The sequence below is a fragment of the Aquila chrysaetos genome, unplaced genomic scaffold (genome assembly GCF_900496995.4).
Source record: "Aquila chrysaetos chrysaetos unplaced genomic scaffold, bAquChr1.4, whole genome shotgun sequence".
Classification (NCBI taxonomy): domain Eukaryota; kingdom Metazoa; phylum Chordata; class Aves; order Accipitriformes; family Accipitridae; genus Aquila; species Aquila chrysaetos.
The window spans coordinates 70674-85517 of record NW_024470390.1 but is presented as its reverse complement, the minus strand read 5'-3'; the positions used below and the strand labels follow the sequence as shown (position 1 = coordinate 85517).

At 48.0% G+C, this 14844-nt stretch overlaps 1 protein-coding gene across 1 annotated transcript in view; it reads right to left on the bottom strand.

The window, feature by feature from the left end:
- The window catches only part of BICRA (BRD4 interacting chromatin remodeling complex associated protein), a 36077-nt gene that overhangs the window by 9329 nt on the left and 11904 nt on the right, over positions 1–14844 (bottom strand). The window contains 4 exon segments of the mRNA XM_030006598.2: positions 1164–3137; positions 4632–4697; positions 5126–5168; positions 5990–6035. Coding sequence (XP_029862458.1) covers positions 1164–3137; positions 4632–4697; positions 5126–5168; positions 5990–6035 — 2129 coding nt within the window.

The window sequence follows — 14844 nt, the reverse complement described above, 5'->3', positions numbered from 1 at the left end:
TCTACCTGGCATCGAAACCTGCATTAAATGGCAAATAGAGACAAAGCTGGTGGAGCTGGGGCACACCGTGCATGCCGAGCCCTGCGCATCGGCTTCTCCAGATGGCGGGAAGGGTTTTCTCTATTTCCGAATCTCGGGGGGGGGGGTTTGCAAGTTTCTTAAACCCCCGGTGATGGCTCGAACTGTAACCCTTTAGTCACAGGCAGACGCCTGGTTTTAATTATGCTGAAATACCGGGAGGTGACTGTCAACATCAAGCCCAAATACCTCGAAAGACGCTTCCGTGCTACTAGTTACGCCAAAGAAATTCAAATGAGAATTTTAAAGCTTTCCACTATTGAAATAATAATGATAAAATAATAGAGTGCTTGCTCTCTTCCCATTTCTTTCTCTGATAATTCAGGGACTTTGGTAGGTTATGGACCAGCACCCACCTTTATGAATGAGTTTAAGAAAAGCCACAACGGTTCAAATCTGGCATCTAAAATGTTGCCAAACCCTTTACCAATGTAGGTAAGGCCAGATGAGATGTCCGCAGCCCTCGCTGGACCGACCCCGACCTCCTCGTGCTGGTACACGGGTGGGTCACAGCCAACGCATCCACAGCAGTGACTCTTGCAACGAGACGCTGCACGTTGCTGCCCACCCAGCTACTGTTGTCGTTTCTAGAGCCACCCAATTATTTTTAAAAGGTCTGACTCGAGCTAATGAAGGTAGAAAACCCTAAGTGGGAAAGCAAGGCTGATGCCACGGGCTGAGCTCGACCCCAAGCTGCAGACAGAGCATGGGGACGAGGTGGACACCGAGTCCACGCCGACCCCTCTGTGCCGCGGCAGTGGCTTTGGTGACCTGGATGGACCCATTGCCAGCTCCTCCTTCCAAAGGCAAGGTGATGGCACTCGACTACATGCAGAGCAGCCCTGAGCCCCACTCATTGCTCCCGGCAACTTTAAATGTAAACACCTACTGAGAAAGGGAATTGCCCTATGGTGGGAAGACAACATGGAAAGAATTAAGGCGACACAGGAGCACTTCTAGCACCTACGGCATGTAAAGCAAGCCCAAAAGCAGGGCTCTCCAGGGCCTGCCGCACTCGGTGTCAGTCTCCAAACACCCAAAAGGCTGCAAACACCACAGCTACCACCCAGAGGGGCTCTACTTGCCTGTTGTAGGAACATCTGCACGGAGTCCTGGTTGATGATGGCTCCGGCAGCTGCCTGCCCCAGGATGATCTTCTCTGGGCTGGAGGCCAAGCTGGGGCTGGGCTGGGAAGTCACAGGCTGCTGGGCAGGTGGCGGAGGCGGCGGCGGCACGTTGAGCTGGAGCGGAGCGGGCGGCTGGGAGGTGGTTTGGACAGTGAGGATGGAGGACTGGTCGGCGCTAGGCAGCAGGCTGGCCCCCGAGGCAGGCTGTGGCTGGACGAGGCCAGGGCTTTGGCTACTGGTGGTGGCAGAGGCTTGGATGCTCACCGCCTGGCCGAGGTTCTCGGTGGTGTTGAGCATGGCCACCTGGTTGGGCAACGTCACCCCCTGGATCACTGTCTGCCCCGTCTGGCCCAGTGAGGCGGCCACCGAGGGTTGGCTCTGTGTGGTCAAGCTGCCCGCCAGTGAAACAGGCATCTGGAAGAGAGCCGGCTGACCCACCTGGCCGGGCTGGAGCTGGATGGGAGCTGAGAGTATGTGAGCGGTGCCATGGGTGTTCTGCGAGGTGAGCACCTGGCCCAGGTTCAGCTGGCTAGCGATGTTCTGGTTGGTGAGGATCTGGGCCGGCAAGGCTTGGTTGGTTATCAGCTGTCCACCTGGCCCTTGGCTAGTTATGATATGGGCTTGCCCGCCTGGGTGGGAGGTGGTCAGGATCTGCCCTCCCATGTTGGCCTGCAAGGCAGAGAGCTGCTGGGGTATCTGCATGGCGGAGGTGCCCGCCAGCTGCCCAGGGAGGAGGAACTGGTTCTGGCCCTGCAGCATGGCCTGCGGGACGTGCTGGGCAGGGATGACGATGCTGCTGCCCTGGTTCAGCAAGTGGACGCTCATGGGCTTGCTGAGGGCTTGCTGCTGTGGTGGCGGCTGCTTGAAGACGTTGGCTGGAAGCCCTTGGGGGAAGCCCGACAGCACCACGTTCTGCCCGGGTTTGCTGGCCATGAAGGTCAGGTTCTGCTGGGCCTTCTGCTGCTGCAGGGCAGCTTCGTTCTGGATGGTCAGGGTGGTGGTGTTGGAACCGAAGGGCTTGGGGGTGATCTGGTACAGTTTCTGCTGGAGGACCCCGGCGGGTTTGGGCTGAATCGGGGTGGGCGTCCTGTGAATGATGACGTTTTGGGCCTGCACCAAGGGGCTGCTCAAGTTCGAGGTGACGGTGAGCGGCTGGGAGCCTTGAGTCCCGGACATGCTCCCGAACATGGAGTTCCCGTTCAGCGTCGTGGTGGCCACTGTCGGCAGGTTCTTCTGGATGACGAGACCAGCGCTCTGCGGAGAGACCCCCGTCGAGGCGAGGGTGACCTGCTGCTGCTCGGGCGCCGTCTGGGTGATGTAACTGCCGACGGGCATGGTGGCCACTTGGGAAGGCTGAACCTGCTTGGCAATGATCTGCTGCGCCGGCTGGTTGATGGCCATCACTTGCTGCCCGACCACCTGAATCGGCCCGATGCCCAGCGTCCCGCTGGGGCTGCCGTTGGGCAAGCCCTGGAGATTGGAGATGGGCTGGATGGTGACGTTCCCCAAGCCGACCTGCTGGAGGAAAGGCTGAACGCTGATGGCCTTATTGACAACATCTGCTCCTACCGACTGCTGCACCAGGGCTTGGTGCGTCAGGACAGCGGGTTGCTGCAGCCCGATCAGGTCGGCTCCACTGGAGAAAATCTGCGGGGTGCCATCGGAGGCTGTCTGTACCACCGGCTGAAGGGTGGGAAGCTGGAAGGAGCCCAGGTCCAGCTCGGCTTCCGCCTCCAGCGTCTGCTCGGTGATGTTGGCCTCTTGCAGGCTCTGCTGGAGGATGTCACAGGGCTGGTCTGAGTTCTGCAGGTTCGCCCCACTGCTGGACGGTGACCCCAGGATGTCATCTTCTAAAAAGTCAAGGTCCACGCTGGTCGTGGGCTGGCTCTGCTCGGTGCTCAGATGGTTGCCGGAGGACTCTTGTACGTGCAGCTGGGAAATCGCCAGTCAGAGGGGAGAAGAAAGAAGGCATTGAGCTCGAGCATGAGGAAGAGGGCTACAAGTCAACCACTCAACAGCTTTTGTGAGCCACCTCAGAAAAGAGCAGGCGAACAGTGCCCTCAGGCAGCCTGCACCTCAGTTTGCTAAGCATGGAGAGCATTTTGGCATCCCCCGGAGAACCTAAAATAACGTGCGGCATTGTTTGAGAGCAGGCGAGCTAGACATCAAACGACTTGCTTTAAGTGAGGGAGGGGGCCAAGGGCAGAGCTCGTTAATGGCATCCCAAGGACAGGTTAAAAGCTTTACGTTTATCATGCGTTAAGCTGTTTCAAGGCCACCAAGTAGAAGAGTTCAGAATACATCCCTTGTCTTTAATTCTTAAAAATTAAGCTGTTATCGGGATGGGAGCGGAAATTTCATATTCTGGAAACAAGCCTAAATACTCCATGAAAACCCAGCCCTTTTCTTGCAAGAGACATTCAAGCAGCAGCCGAGTTCACCTCAGACACACGCTGCAGTCTGTCACTATAGGCAGCCCTCCTATAGCAAGGGTGTAGGAAGGGCGTCCCTAGGCAAGCACCTTGCGCACAAAGACTGCGCTGGGAAGAACCAGGAAAATAACAGAAAAGCAACATACAGCCTAACCTTGGACCCCACCAGTTTTGCGCCGTCAAGTTTTACAAAACACAGATCTACTAGGAAGTTAAAAAATAAAGTAAAAAGTCAAAGCAGAAGTAAGCCTCAACTCCTAGATAAATTTATTGGTTATAAAGCATCAGCAGCTTTATCCAAAGTCTTTGTAAAAAATAAAGCACAATGGGGGGGGGGAGGAAATCAAGACTTATTACAATGTAACTGGAAATACAGAAAAAATTCATGCTTGAATGTTATCCATGCAGAGTAACCCATGCTCTTGGGGAAAAGAAGAAAAAAACAGAGGATTTTTAGACTCTACTTCCACATATTTTACCTTCACTGCGGCAGCGGTCTGCAAGGAAAGGGAGCACTCCAGCCTAAGGGGAGACTAAGAGGAATGGGATTTGTCTTGTCACCAACTTTTTTAAGCATTCTTCCAAATTATCTGTACCACCTTTGAGGTGCGAGAGCACGGTGACACCTTTCTCTTTCTTCGCCCAATTTTCTACCCTCAAAGCTTTTCCCAGGTTAAAAGCAGACCTTATATCTGCACGTGAAACCAACTTTTCTCCCCCGATATACGGGGAACCTGTTGGAGCTATTTCTCTGTAAATCTTGGGGAATAATCCCAGCATCCTGCCTCTTTTGCTAGACCGGGGAAACAGATGAAAAACAAGCCTGCGAAACAAAAAAAAAAAAACACCCCCCAAAAAAAAAAACAACCAAAAAACCAAACCAAACAACAACAACAAAAAAAAAAAAGCAAAAAAAAAAAAAAACAAACAACCAAAAACGAGAGAAAGGTTTCTAAGCTGACGTTCCCCAAGTATAAATTAAAAAAATACATACCCCAGCACCTTCAAAAAAGGCACTGGCTGCATCTCCTGTGTTGTCCAGGAGATCATCACTGTCAATCTGTAATTAAAAAGATTTTATTTACTTTCTTTAGATATAGTATGAAAAAAAATTAAAAAAAAAAGTGCAGTGCTGATGGGCAGCCCCTAGAAAGCGCTGAGCTCTCACCCAGGGGCAGCGGTGGGGCAGCATCCCTCCCCGTCCCCTGCTGGCAGGCACCCCATTTTGGCTCAAAGTGCCCCAAAACCCCAGCTGGCTGCTCCACACGGGCAGCAGCGGGAGCTGCCGGTCCGAGAGCTGCCCAGTGCGCTTAGCTGGGGTCCTAAAAAGTCCTAAAAACTAAAAGAATCCTGAACTTGGGGTTTCTTTCTTTAAAAAAAAAAAAAAAAACAAAAAAACAAAAACTCATTGTTTATTTAAAAAAAAAAAAAAAAAAAAGGAAGTTTGCATTAAAGTTTTTGGTGAATAGAAACAAGTTCGTCGCTCACCTTTTCGGATCCATGTAAAAAATCGTTCAAGGCCTGAGGATCGCTGCAAAACAACACACAAAACCATTTAGGGATGCAACATGTGACCCGCGTTGAGTCGGGAGTGAAACGTGTGTTTCTAATTAATGCATTAACATAACTTTGAATACTCTTAAGTGCAATAACTAATGATGTACACCAATTTATACTTCAATGGCTACGCTTTATTACAGACAGAAGTTAACGTATAGGTGGTCAGTTTTCTTCTCCTGAATCACTAACACTGCCTTATTCCCCTTCCCCTGTTAATTCTGCAAAGTCCCAATTACCAACAGTTTCATAATCACAATAACCCCCCTTTGGAAAATTAGCCCGTGTTGGCTGTTGACAGGCAGTTTGTCAAAAAAATCGTTTGGGCGACCTAGCTAATGAGCATCCCCAGCCCAGTGCCGTTGATGGCCAGCAAGGACTGGAGTGCAAAAAAAGTCATAGTTGTTGGCAAAATATCAGAGAGATGGGATTTATTCACATTATAAGCGGGACAAGTGAAACACAGGATGCACAGAGTCTGTTCTTTCCTCACGTAAAGTCATGTAAAACCTCCTCCAGCACAGCCCTAGAGAAGCCCAGAGCCCTCCGAGATTTACCGGAGGGAACAAAAACATACATCAGGAGGGGTTTCTAAGTTTGGGAAGTTTGCAGACCCTCTGGAGCACACCTCAGATGATTTTTGGCTCTGGGAGACCCAGCCCGGCACTGGAGAAGCCCTGGTGACCAATGGGGATGTGTCTACAGACCAAGGGTGGCAGAAACCCCTTCCCACCTCTACACCTTGCCCAAAACAGCACGAGAGCAGCATCCAGCTCATGGCACCATGCTACTTACCAAATTACATCTAGCAGGCACCGGCCATCTTCATCATCCATGTCAACTGCAAAGAGCAGAGAGAGACCATGTTACCGTCAGGAGGGCAGAGGGCTTGGGAGCTGCTCCTTGCTCCCTTCGTCCCAAACACCGCGCTTTGCTCTTCCTCCCCATCCCCAGCGATGATGAGGATGTCCTGCTGTTATCTGATGGTGGGGGACAGGGGACCGGACCAGAAGACACCCCAACAGGAGTGTCCACCACTCAGGGGGGCATCAACCTGCTGCCAGAAACCCCATGAAGGTGCTGCAGGTGGGAAGGAGCAATCCCACCCAAGGGACAGGCTGGGGCCACCAGCCAAGAGAACAGCTCTGCAGAAGAGGACCCCAGTTCAACATTGACCAGCAATGTGCCCTGCAGCCATGGGGGCTAACCAAGGCCAGAGGAGGATCGCCCAGACAGACTGGAGGACCGAGTGGTGCAAGGTTACGGCCATCAGTGGGAAACCCATTGCCCCTCTCCACTGGAGAAGCTGATGGCAGCAAAACCACCCATCTCCACCATCGCTTCCTTGAGCAGCAGTGATGGGTGAGACAACTGGGAAGCCAAAAGCATGGTCAGCCAAGCCCCGTAACCAGCAGCCGAGGGATCCCCTCATCCCTCCACTACGCTCAACCCTCCATCGCTCCTGTCCCTCCATCATGGTTGCTCATCCCTCCACTGGACAGATTTCACCAGCAGTTCTCCCAACCAGGGGTTAGGTTTTGCTCTGAAACCCAAACCAGCAGGTTTTTGGGCTTGTTTTCACCCCGCTGAGGGGGACCGGTGACCCTCGCCGGCTGTGTCCAGCGTAGGATGGTCCCAAACCCTCAACACCGGGAGCAGTGGGAGGCGGCATGAGCCAGATCCCAGCACCCAACAGGGACAGCTTGGCCATAACTCTTATTTAAAAATTGCACATTTGTGCATTTTTCTATCACTAAAACTTTCACTGTGACAAAACGTATTTGGAGGCGTTTTGCTTCAGAAGGTGGAATTGAGGAGTTTCTGCCGATAATCTGAGACCTGGCACTGGGCCACCTCCTTGCAAAACCTTTTTTATGACAGGGTCTGGAAAACAGTGGGAGGTTGGGGCTTGCTTTTTTTTTTTTTTTTTGGTGTTTGCCCTCTTTTCCTCAGATCTGCTCCACAGCTGTGGTCTGGGCAGGGTTTGGAGGTGCAGTGGTACAAAACTGCCTAATGAGACTCAGCTAATAAGGAGGAGGAAAGAAAAAAAAAAAAAAAAAAAAAAAGTAGTCAGCTATCTCAGTAGACTATAAAGATAAAAAATGGGGAAACTCACTGCAGGATAAACACAACTTTTATGGGCTGAAGTTCATGGTTTTGAACAATCTGACTTCCATAGTTGTCTGTTGGCTGTAATTATTTTCAGGACCTGCAAATGAATAATCTAAATATGCCAGTGAAACTCCACTAATTACTCTGGAGAAGACTGTAACCTGAAGAGCACACACTGCTCCATGTATACAATAGAATGAGACTGTGTATTTTAATTTTTTCCACTATTTCAGACGTTCTGCTGAGTATTTACGAATAACGAAACAACTACAGAAATACAGAATGGAGAAGATTTTCTCCAAGTTCCAGCTTAAATCTTCCCCTACCCAGCAGGCACACACAACATCACACCCCCCTAAGGCAGCAGAGCCTCGCCCGCCGGGCTCAGGATGCACGCTGGCATTTCTAACCATGCACCAGGCAAACCACCATAATTCCTAAGACTGAGAAAGCCCGGCTCAGCACCACAGAAATCATCCAAAAAATGATGATGTTTATAAAGCTTTCCCCCCATCTTTGGCTTTCTGCTACGGCCCTCCTGTAACAGAGGCTTGGGGGGATTTGTGAATTAAGAGATGCTTTGCCGCTATCTGGATTTCTGCCTTGTCACTTGGCGATATTGATTACAGACAGCTCGCCAGCTTGGGAGGAGGAAATTAAAACCACTTTTTAAAGCGATGATGTATGACAGCCATGCTGAGTGCCCCTGCAAGAAGAGCGGATCCTGACCCTGAACACACTCGATGGGTGTCCAGGAATTACAGTCAGGCGGAGCAAGGGCAAGACGCTATTAAATTAGACCAGGAACATTCTATCTTCACAGTTATGAAGTAGTGCGGTGATGAGTCAGGTCAGGTCCTTTATCGCTAGTTAATGGACAGGAGGGAGAGCCGGGGCCTGAATCTTAAAAATATTAACTAAAAAGCTGTATTCAAAAGCAAACGAAACCCCCAGTGGTCTGAATTCTCACCGCAGATATAAATATATAATATTCCTTAAATATACGCAATAAACCTGCTTACTTTTATCCGTACACGTCAAGCAAAGGGCACTAGGGAAGAGCTGACAGCGAGCATCACCCCGGCTGCGTTTGAGGACAACATTCTGTTGCTATAGATGAGGAATGAGTGATGTCATGAACCGCAAGCAGCATCACCACCACAGGGCAGGGGAAGGCACAGCAGGGAAGTTATTATGTCAACTGATAAAACGCATTTGAAGTAAAACAAAAAGTAGAGAAATAACGGATTCGCTAAAGGATTCGTTTTGCTGCTGGATCTGGTGCATCCTCACTGTTGTTGGGGTAGAACGAAACCAAAATATGCCAATAACACCAAACGGGTGATTAATCGGTGACCCGAGACGGCCCATTTTCACCCCTTTTTAACCCACAAAGTAGCATCCCTGGGTTAGTTTCATTCAAAAAACCAACTACCTCAACCTCCTGCAAGCATCCCTCTTCCAGCAGCTTTACTGCAGGGAGGATGGCATCCTCCCTCCAGCTCATGCACTCGGTATATATTATTTTTCATTTATTTCTACCTCCAAAAATACACTTACCTATATCACAAGAGTTTTAAGACTATACAAGTATTTAAAACTCTTCTGAGATGGGAAGCAGAGGAAAAGTGTTCTTAACCTCACAGGTGTGATAGGAGATGATGTGGTCTCCCCCTTTGAAAAGCGTGAACAGAGATACGAAATCACCAGGGAACAGGAGCATTTCACAAGTGTTAATGTAACTCTGTACCCAGGAAATCATATTTGAGGCTCTCCAATGAAAAAAAAAACGGGTGTCCTCAACATCCTGACGATTAGTTTGAATTATTCTTTAACTGGGAAGTTACATATGACACTGACTGCCGGTGGAAGGAAAGGCTCCCAACCCTCAACCTCATGCAATAGTCGAGCTGCAAACTGAAGCTGGAGGAACCATCCTTTAGAGAGAGCTCTGAAGTTCAGATGGAGCACAGCACTTTGAAGCACAAAGTACAAGAAGCCAGCAAGCGTTCCAGTCAATTCCATTTGCTATGTATGCATAGCAAGCTTTGCATAATCTTATTTGTAAAGAGCCAGGTTTTACACCTTGAAAATGCAAAACCCCCTCTGTTGTTACTTCACTTCAGAAGAGCTGGATGAAACTGCTTTTATTATAAAAATGCACATTTTCTTGGTTTGTTTTCTTCCCCCTCCCAAACTTCTAGAATTTATTTTTCTCCCTGTCATTTTTGCCATACTCCACTTAAGAAACATGATTTCGCCAACACACACAACGCCACTTTCCCTGGCAGTGACCGGCCCACACACTCTGCAGAGGACTTTAAGTCTTCAAAACACTTTCAAACTTCAATCCTTGCACCATTCTGTGAGGAGTATTGCACAGCTGTAAACCTACAAGCTGAGAGAAGTTCGGGCACCTAAAATTCTTTAAAAGTCAATGTAAGCACTTACTAACATTATTTCATGTCCAAGTCACTCTCATAACACTACTGTCAAGGCGGAAAGTTGATTTCCGCAACCAAGAGCACCATCCACAGTGGATATATTTAGAGTATTTGGTCGTAGGACAAAGAGACAATGTGATTCAGCAAACGGGTCACGAAGGAAGAACTCCAAAGCACTGGCTCTATTCCCACTACTGACCTTGCCCAGCACTTAACGTTCATGTGCTTTCAGTTCTTTCCTCCTCTGTAAAATCAAAATCACGACTGCAGCACTTTAGAAATGCAGCGGGATCTGCGGGTGAACATCCTTGAACAAACCACCTTAAATAAGCTCATTTCTTTAATGCCATTAAAGGCATATCCATACATATTAGAATACTACAGTGCCGTTTAATTAATCTGAAAGTGGCAATAGATGTTCCAAGTATTTTCAGAGACGCACTCCTCTTTCAAACCCAGGGAACCGCCAACCTGACAGGGTGTTTCAAGCAAACCCTGCCGCGATTCTCATCCCCCAAAGTTATTTTAAGCATTTGATCCCGTCTTGACACCACAATCAAACGTTTCTGGTATCACCCCTGGAAGATTTAGGATATTACGTGCACGTACGTGGTTACAACTGTGCTTACTCGCACATTGTAAATAATTAAAAAAAAAAAAAGAGGGAGCTGGTAAAACACATGGCACTTTCACTAAATCCGACAAGTCACCTTTGGCGAAGCATTTTTCTTTCCATTTACAAGAGCCTCATAAAGTGCTGTAAAATGACAGGGAAAAAATTGCCTTCAGTGTTATTATCCCACGTTCATTTTAATCTTCGACATTAAAAATTACGTTGTCCCAGAAATTAACTAAATACGTAGGGGAAAAAAAGCAGCCAGAAAGTGCTGCTCTTCACAGTACAATGCCTGCCAAAAAGTTAAACACACAGCAAAAGGCAACAAGGAAACTTTCTAATGCACAAAGATGTTTTACAGCCCCATTTTGCTTTCACGCTGGATGGCGTTTTTCCCCATTTTGTTTATGAGAACACAGAAGAACATATTTTTGGCAAAAGCTATGTTTAAGTGTTTCAGTAACAGCTGTGCTCTGCGTGCCGAACCGATGGCAACAATATCAGACGCCGCAACGTCTTCTGCAGATCCTCGCTCCGCTCCACGCAGGGGATGCTTCGTGCCAACAGTAGTTCTGACTTGATTTTATGACACGATAACACTCGATGTCAGCCTATTTTTAGATCTCGCACGCACGCCACACGCTTGTGAAGCTGGAAACGGTAGCATGATGTAAGGAAAAGCCTTTTGCCAGCATGAATGTAACAGGAAGGAAAACACCAAACTTTACATCCCGGTAAGCTCTTGAAAAGGAGACAGAAAACACACTTTGAAGAGATTACAAGCAGTTTTCCTTCTCCCACAGCAGAGGCAAGCCACAACCCTGATTCCAGGGATTATCCTGGTGAGGTCTCATCAGGAAAAGTAAACCCTCCTGCCAAACCCAGGAAAGATGACGGCACAGACCGGGCAGGACCTGTGGAGCAAGGTCACCAGAAAAGGGAACAGGGTTTAGTATTTTCAGCCCGCTGTTTGCAAACAGGAAAGAAAAGAACCTTCGTCAACTCTTAAAGCACAATTTCCTCCTCATACATGCCCAAACTTTTGGTGTTTGGTGGTAAGAACTGCCCAGCCTTGCCTTGCAGCCCTGGGGTCACTTCCCTCACCACAGAGGAGACCGCAGAGCCAGGTTTCGCTTTCGGTCTGGTGAGCCTTGTCCTGACCGTACCCCTGAATCTCCGCGCCTGTCCCATCTGCCAAAGGACAAGCTGGGACAGCTCATTCCTGAATGGTGAGAGGAACTCTGCGGAGGTATGGAGCAGAAGGATCACCGGCACGGTTTCACCGACACTGCCCTGCACCCAAGGGAGGCAACAGCTGGTGGCGACAGGGCAAGAACCGAGCCCTTTGGAGTCCTATCTGCAGCCCGCTCCTTAATTGTTAATTATTCTTTGTTTTATCATATTTAAGACACTACAATTGTTATTCCTCTGTGATTTAGCTTCCCTTTGTAATTAGAGATAATGATTAGAATATATTTTGTATTACACCAGGAACGTTTGAGATAACTCTCTGGAAAGCTGAGGACACCCCAGACCACCCAAAGACAAGGAGCTGAATGAGGCTGCTGGCTGCCAGCCTCAGACCTGCCCCAGCACAGGCAAATCACCAGGGCTGGCACCAAAACAGAGCTGCCGTCAGCTTCAAGCCACAAATTACCTTTACAAGACTCAGGGAAAACAGGCTTCCAAGCCCAGAAGCGATTCAGTTCATGGTATTAGGGTGAAAAAAGGTCTCATCCTACTAACGAGCAGCAGCAGTTTTTAGAAGTAGATATAAATGGCATTGCAAATGTAAACACACATAACAGCTAACCCCATCGATCTACAAATCATGAAAGAACCAATGAGGACACGCAAGTGATCGACTCGCAGCTTGGCCACATCGTTAAGAAACCATCCTAAATAAGATCATAATTAAACCCACTGGCCCAGCCGCCTCTCCGCTCCAGCAGCACCCAGACAAGATTGTTTCAACTCAGAGCCCAGCATCACTTTGTTTAAACAGTTTCAGAGCTGTGGTTGAAAACGGTTGACAAAAATAATTGGAAACTCATTTTCCTCCTTGCTTTCCGAGCCAAAAATTAACAGACTATCTAGCAGAAAGGCTTTTCCCTTCTTCTTCCTTTACAGGCTCACCAGTAGCTAAAAGACGCTTCAAAAAAAAAGCTTGATACAAAGCAATCCTAGCTGGCCTGGGCCAACCTGCTGGCTTGACCGAGACGGCAGAACATCCTCCGGAGGGGCCGGATCCGGCATCTCCAGTCCGGCCACATCCACAATTCTACCCCTTCGCTTCAAAAACATTAGGTATTTAAAAGGCCACAACGCCTGATGTGCTGTCCTCGATATGAAAGCAAAAACACTTTTGCGTCTGAAGAATTCAGCTTCACTGTGTTTCATCTCTGCTTCGAGACAATAAATACTCCAAGTTTACTGACACCTGCAATATCATGGCAACAGGTATCGAAAAATCTCAAGCACAAAGCAGCTTCGTGTGATGTACCCATGGTTCCCTCTGACAGTAACTATGACCTTTAAAACACCAGTTGTATCAACATCAATGAAAATATTTTTTTTTGTGGTTTTAACAAAGATATAGCAAATCTCTGGAGAATGCATCAAGTTTTGCTGTAGTCAGGATGCCTGAGCAAACCGGCCATTTTTGGTTAAATTAATACTTATTACGATGAGCCCAGCTGTTGCAGGAGGAAGCTGGGAAGGGAGATTTCCCTGGCCAAGCGCAATGCTGCTCACGTGCTGCCGGCACCCAGAACAACGCTGAGGCACCGAGAGGTACGGGCACGCACATGAACCTCCGTTCTGCAAAAGCTGTTGTATTTTGTAGTCCATTTTGTTCTGGGGAAAGAAAAGGTCTTGAAAGTGTTCAGAAGATAACAGAAATAAGTCACCATTTAAAGACAGACAAGGTAAAACATGGAAACATTTTTGTGAAATTTGTTTTCTACAAGCTTTGCTGAAGCTCCACATCTAACAAGCCAGAGCGTTTCTCCTCCAGCTTTCTAAAATTAAGTTCTCTTGTGAAGTTCGTTTCCTTTCCCACAAGGCCAATGTCACTTGGCTTATGGGGAAAGAGGACCAGGAAGCACAAGGGATATGTGGAACCAGAAAATGAATAAGGAAGCACGCCAAAAAAAAAAAAAAAAAAAAAAAAAAAAAACAAACACAATAGGCTCCAATCCTCTGACATCTTAAACTCTGTGCAGTCTTCTACACCAGGGCGAGGTCACACCAGGGCGAGGTCTAACCCTTATTAAACCAAATGTATGAAGTGGTAGTATTTATGTCTCATTTACACAGCCATTAACGACCTCGCAAATGAACCGCAGTGTGAAGCGCCCCAGGATGATGGGAAACAGAGGTATCTTGGTATGGTTACCCAGGGACATCCTCGGCTCATCAGGCAGCCAGCACTCGCCACTCACAACACAGTGGTGCTGGAGAGAGTGCCTGCTGATGGCAAAGAGAGGCGAGACATCAAAGCGCTACTTTACAAGTCATCATTTTCTACTGCTTCTGCTCAGGGATTACTACGCAACTGTGGAAAGAGAGTCCAGCTGAAAAAGCAGCCCCAGATGTCCCTTGGTGGCAAACAAGAAACACTCCCTCTGTCCCTGACACCAGCCACATCTCTCAGCCCTTCAACGAGCAGCGCCCGAGCTTTTATTAGTTACTCACAGGGGCAGCCTCGTCCCTAAATACTCTGCTCACATGTAGTCACCTTGCTGCATGTTTTCCCCCCCGCCCATACTCTTAAGACAAAGCAAATACAATTCTAAAATACACATAGATGACTTAGAAGCCTTAAAAATGACTTTCAAGGGGATCCGGCTGTTCTGAGAAATAGAATTTTCAGAAGCTACTTAAGTCGCATGATCACTTTGGAAAGTTTTACTCATATTGAGCAAACACTTTTTCCTTCCAGATAGAATCCCTTTTATTCTCTCCACATTTCATGCTCTTACCGCAGAGTAAGATCAAATTACACCTAGCGCACAAAGTTTATATCCCCAACACCAATTAAATGTTTTCTTTTTGGTTTTTAGGTTTTATTAACGTTTACTTTTATTCCTTCAATTTTCTCAGGCTTCCTCTTACCAAGGTCATTGATAAAAACATGCAAGAAGCTGCTGAAGACCAGGGACTGCTAAGAACATCAGCAACGCTTTAAAACATGAGGGTTTTTTGAGTGAGGAAAACCAAACTGAAAAAGGATCAGGGAAGAGCCAGCAGAGGATATCCAAAACCACTTGCAAGCGAATTTACGTGAAACAAAGGCAGCAAGGGAAGTACCAAATATTTCCTCGGCACTCTCTTTCACGGCATCAATAGTTAATTTATCACCAACCTCCTGAGAGAGCAGCAAAAGAAAGCAACTGGGAAAATAACTCGCTAAAACTAAGAGAGCCCACTGAAGTTTCTCATTCCCAGAATTGGTTGTTTTGTTAAGGTTTTGTTTG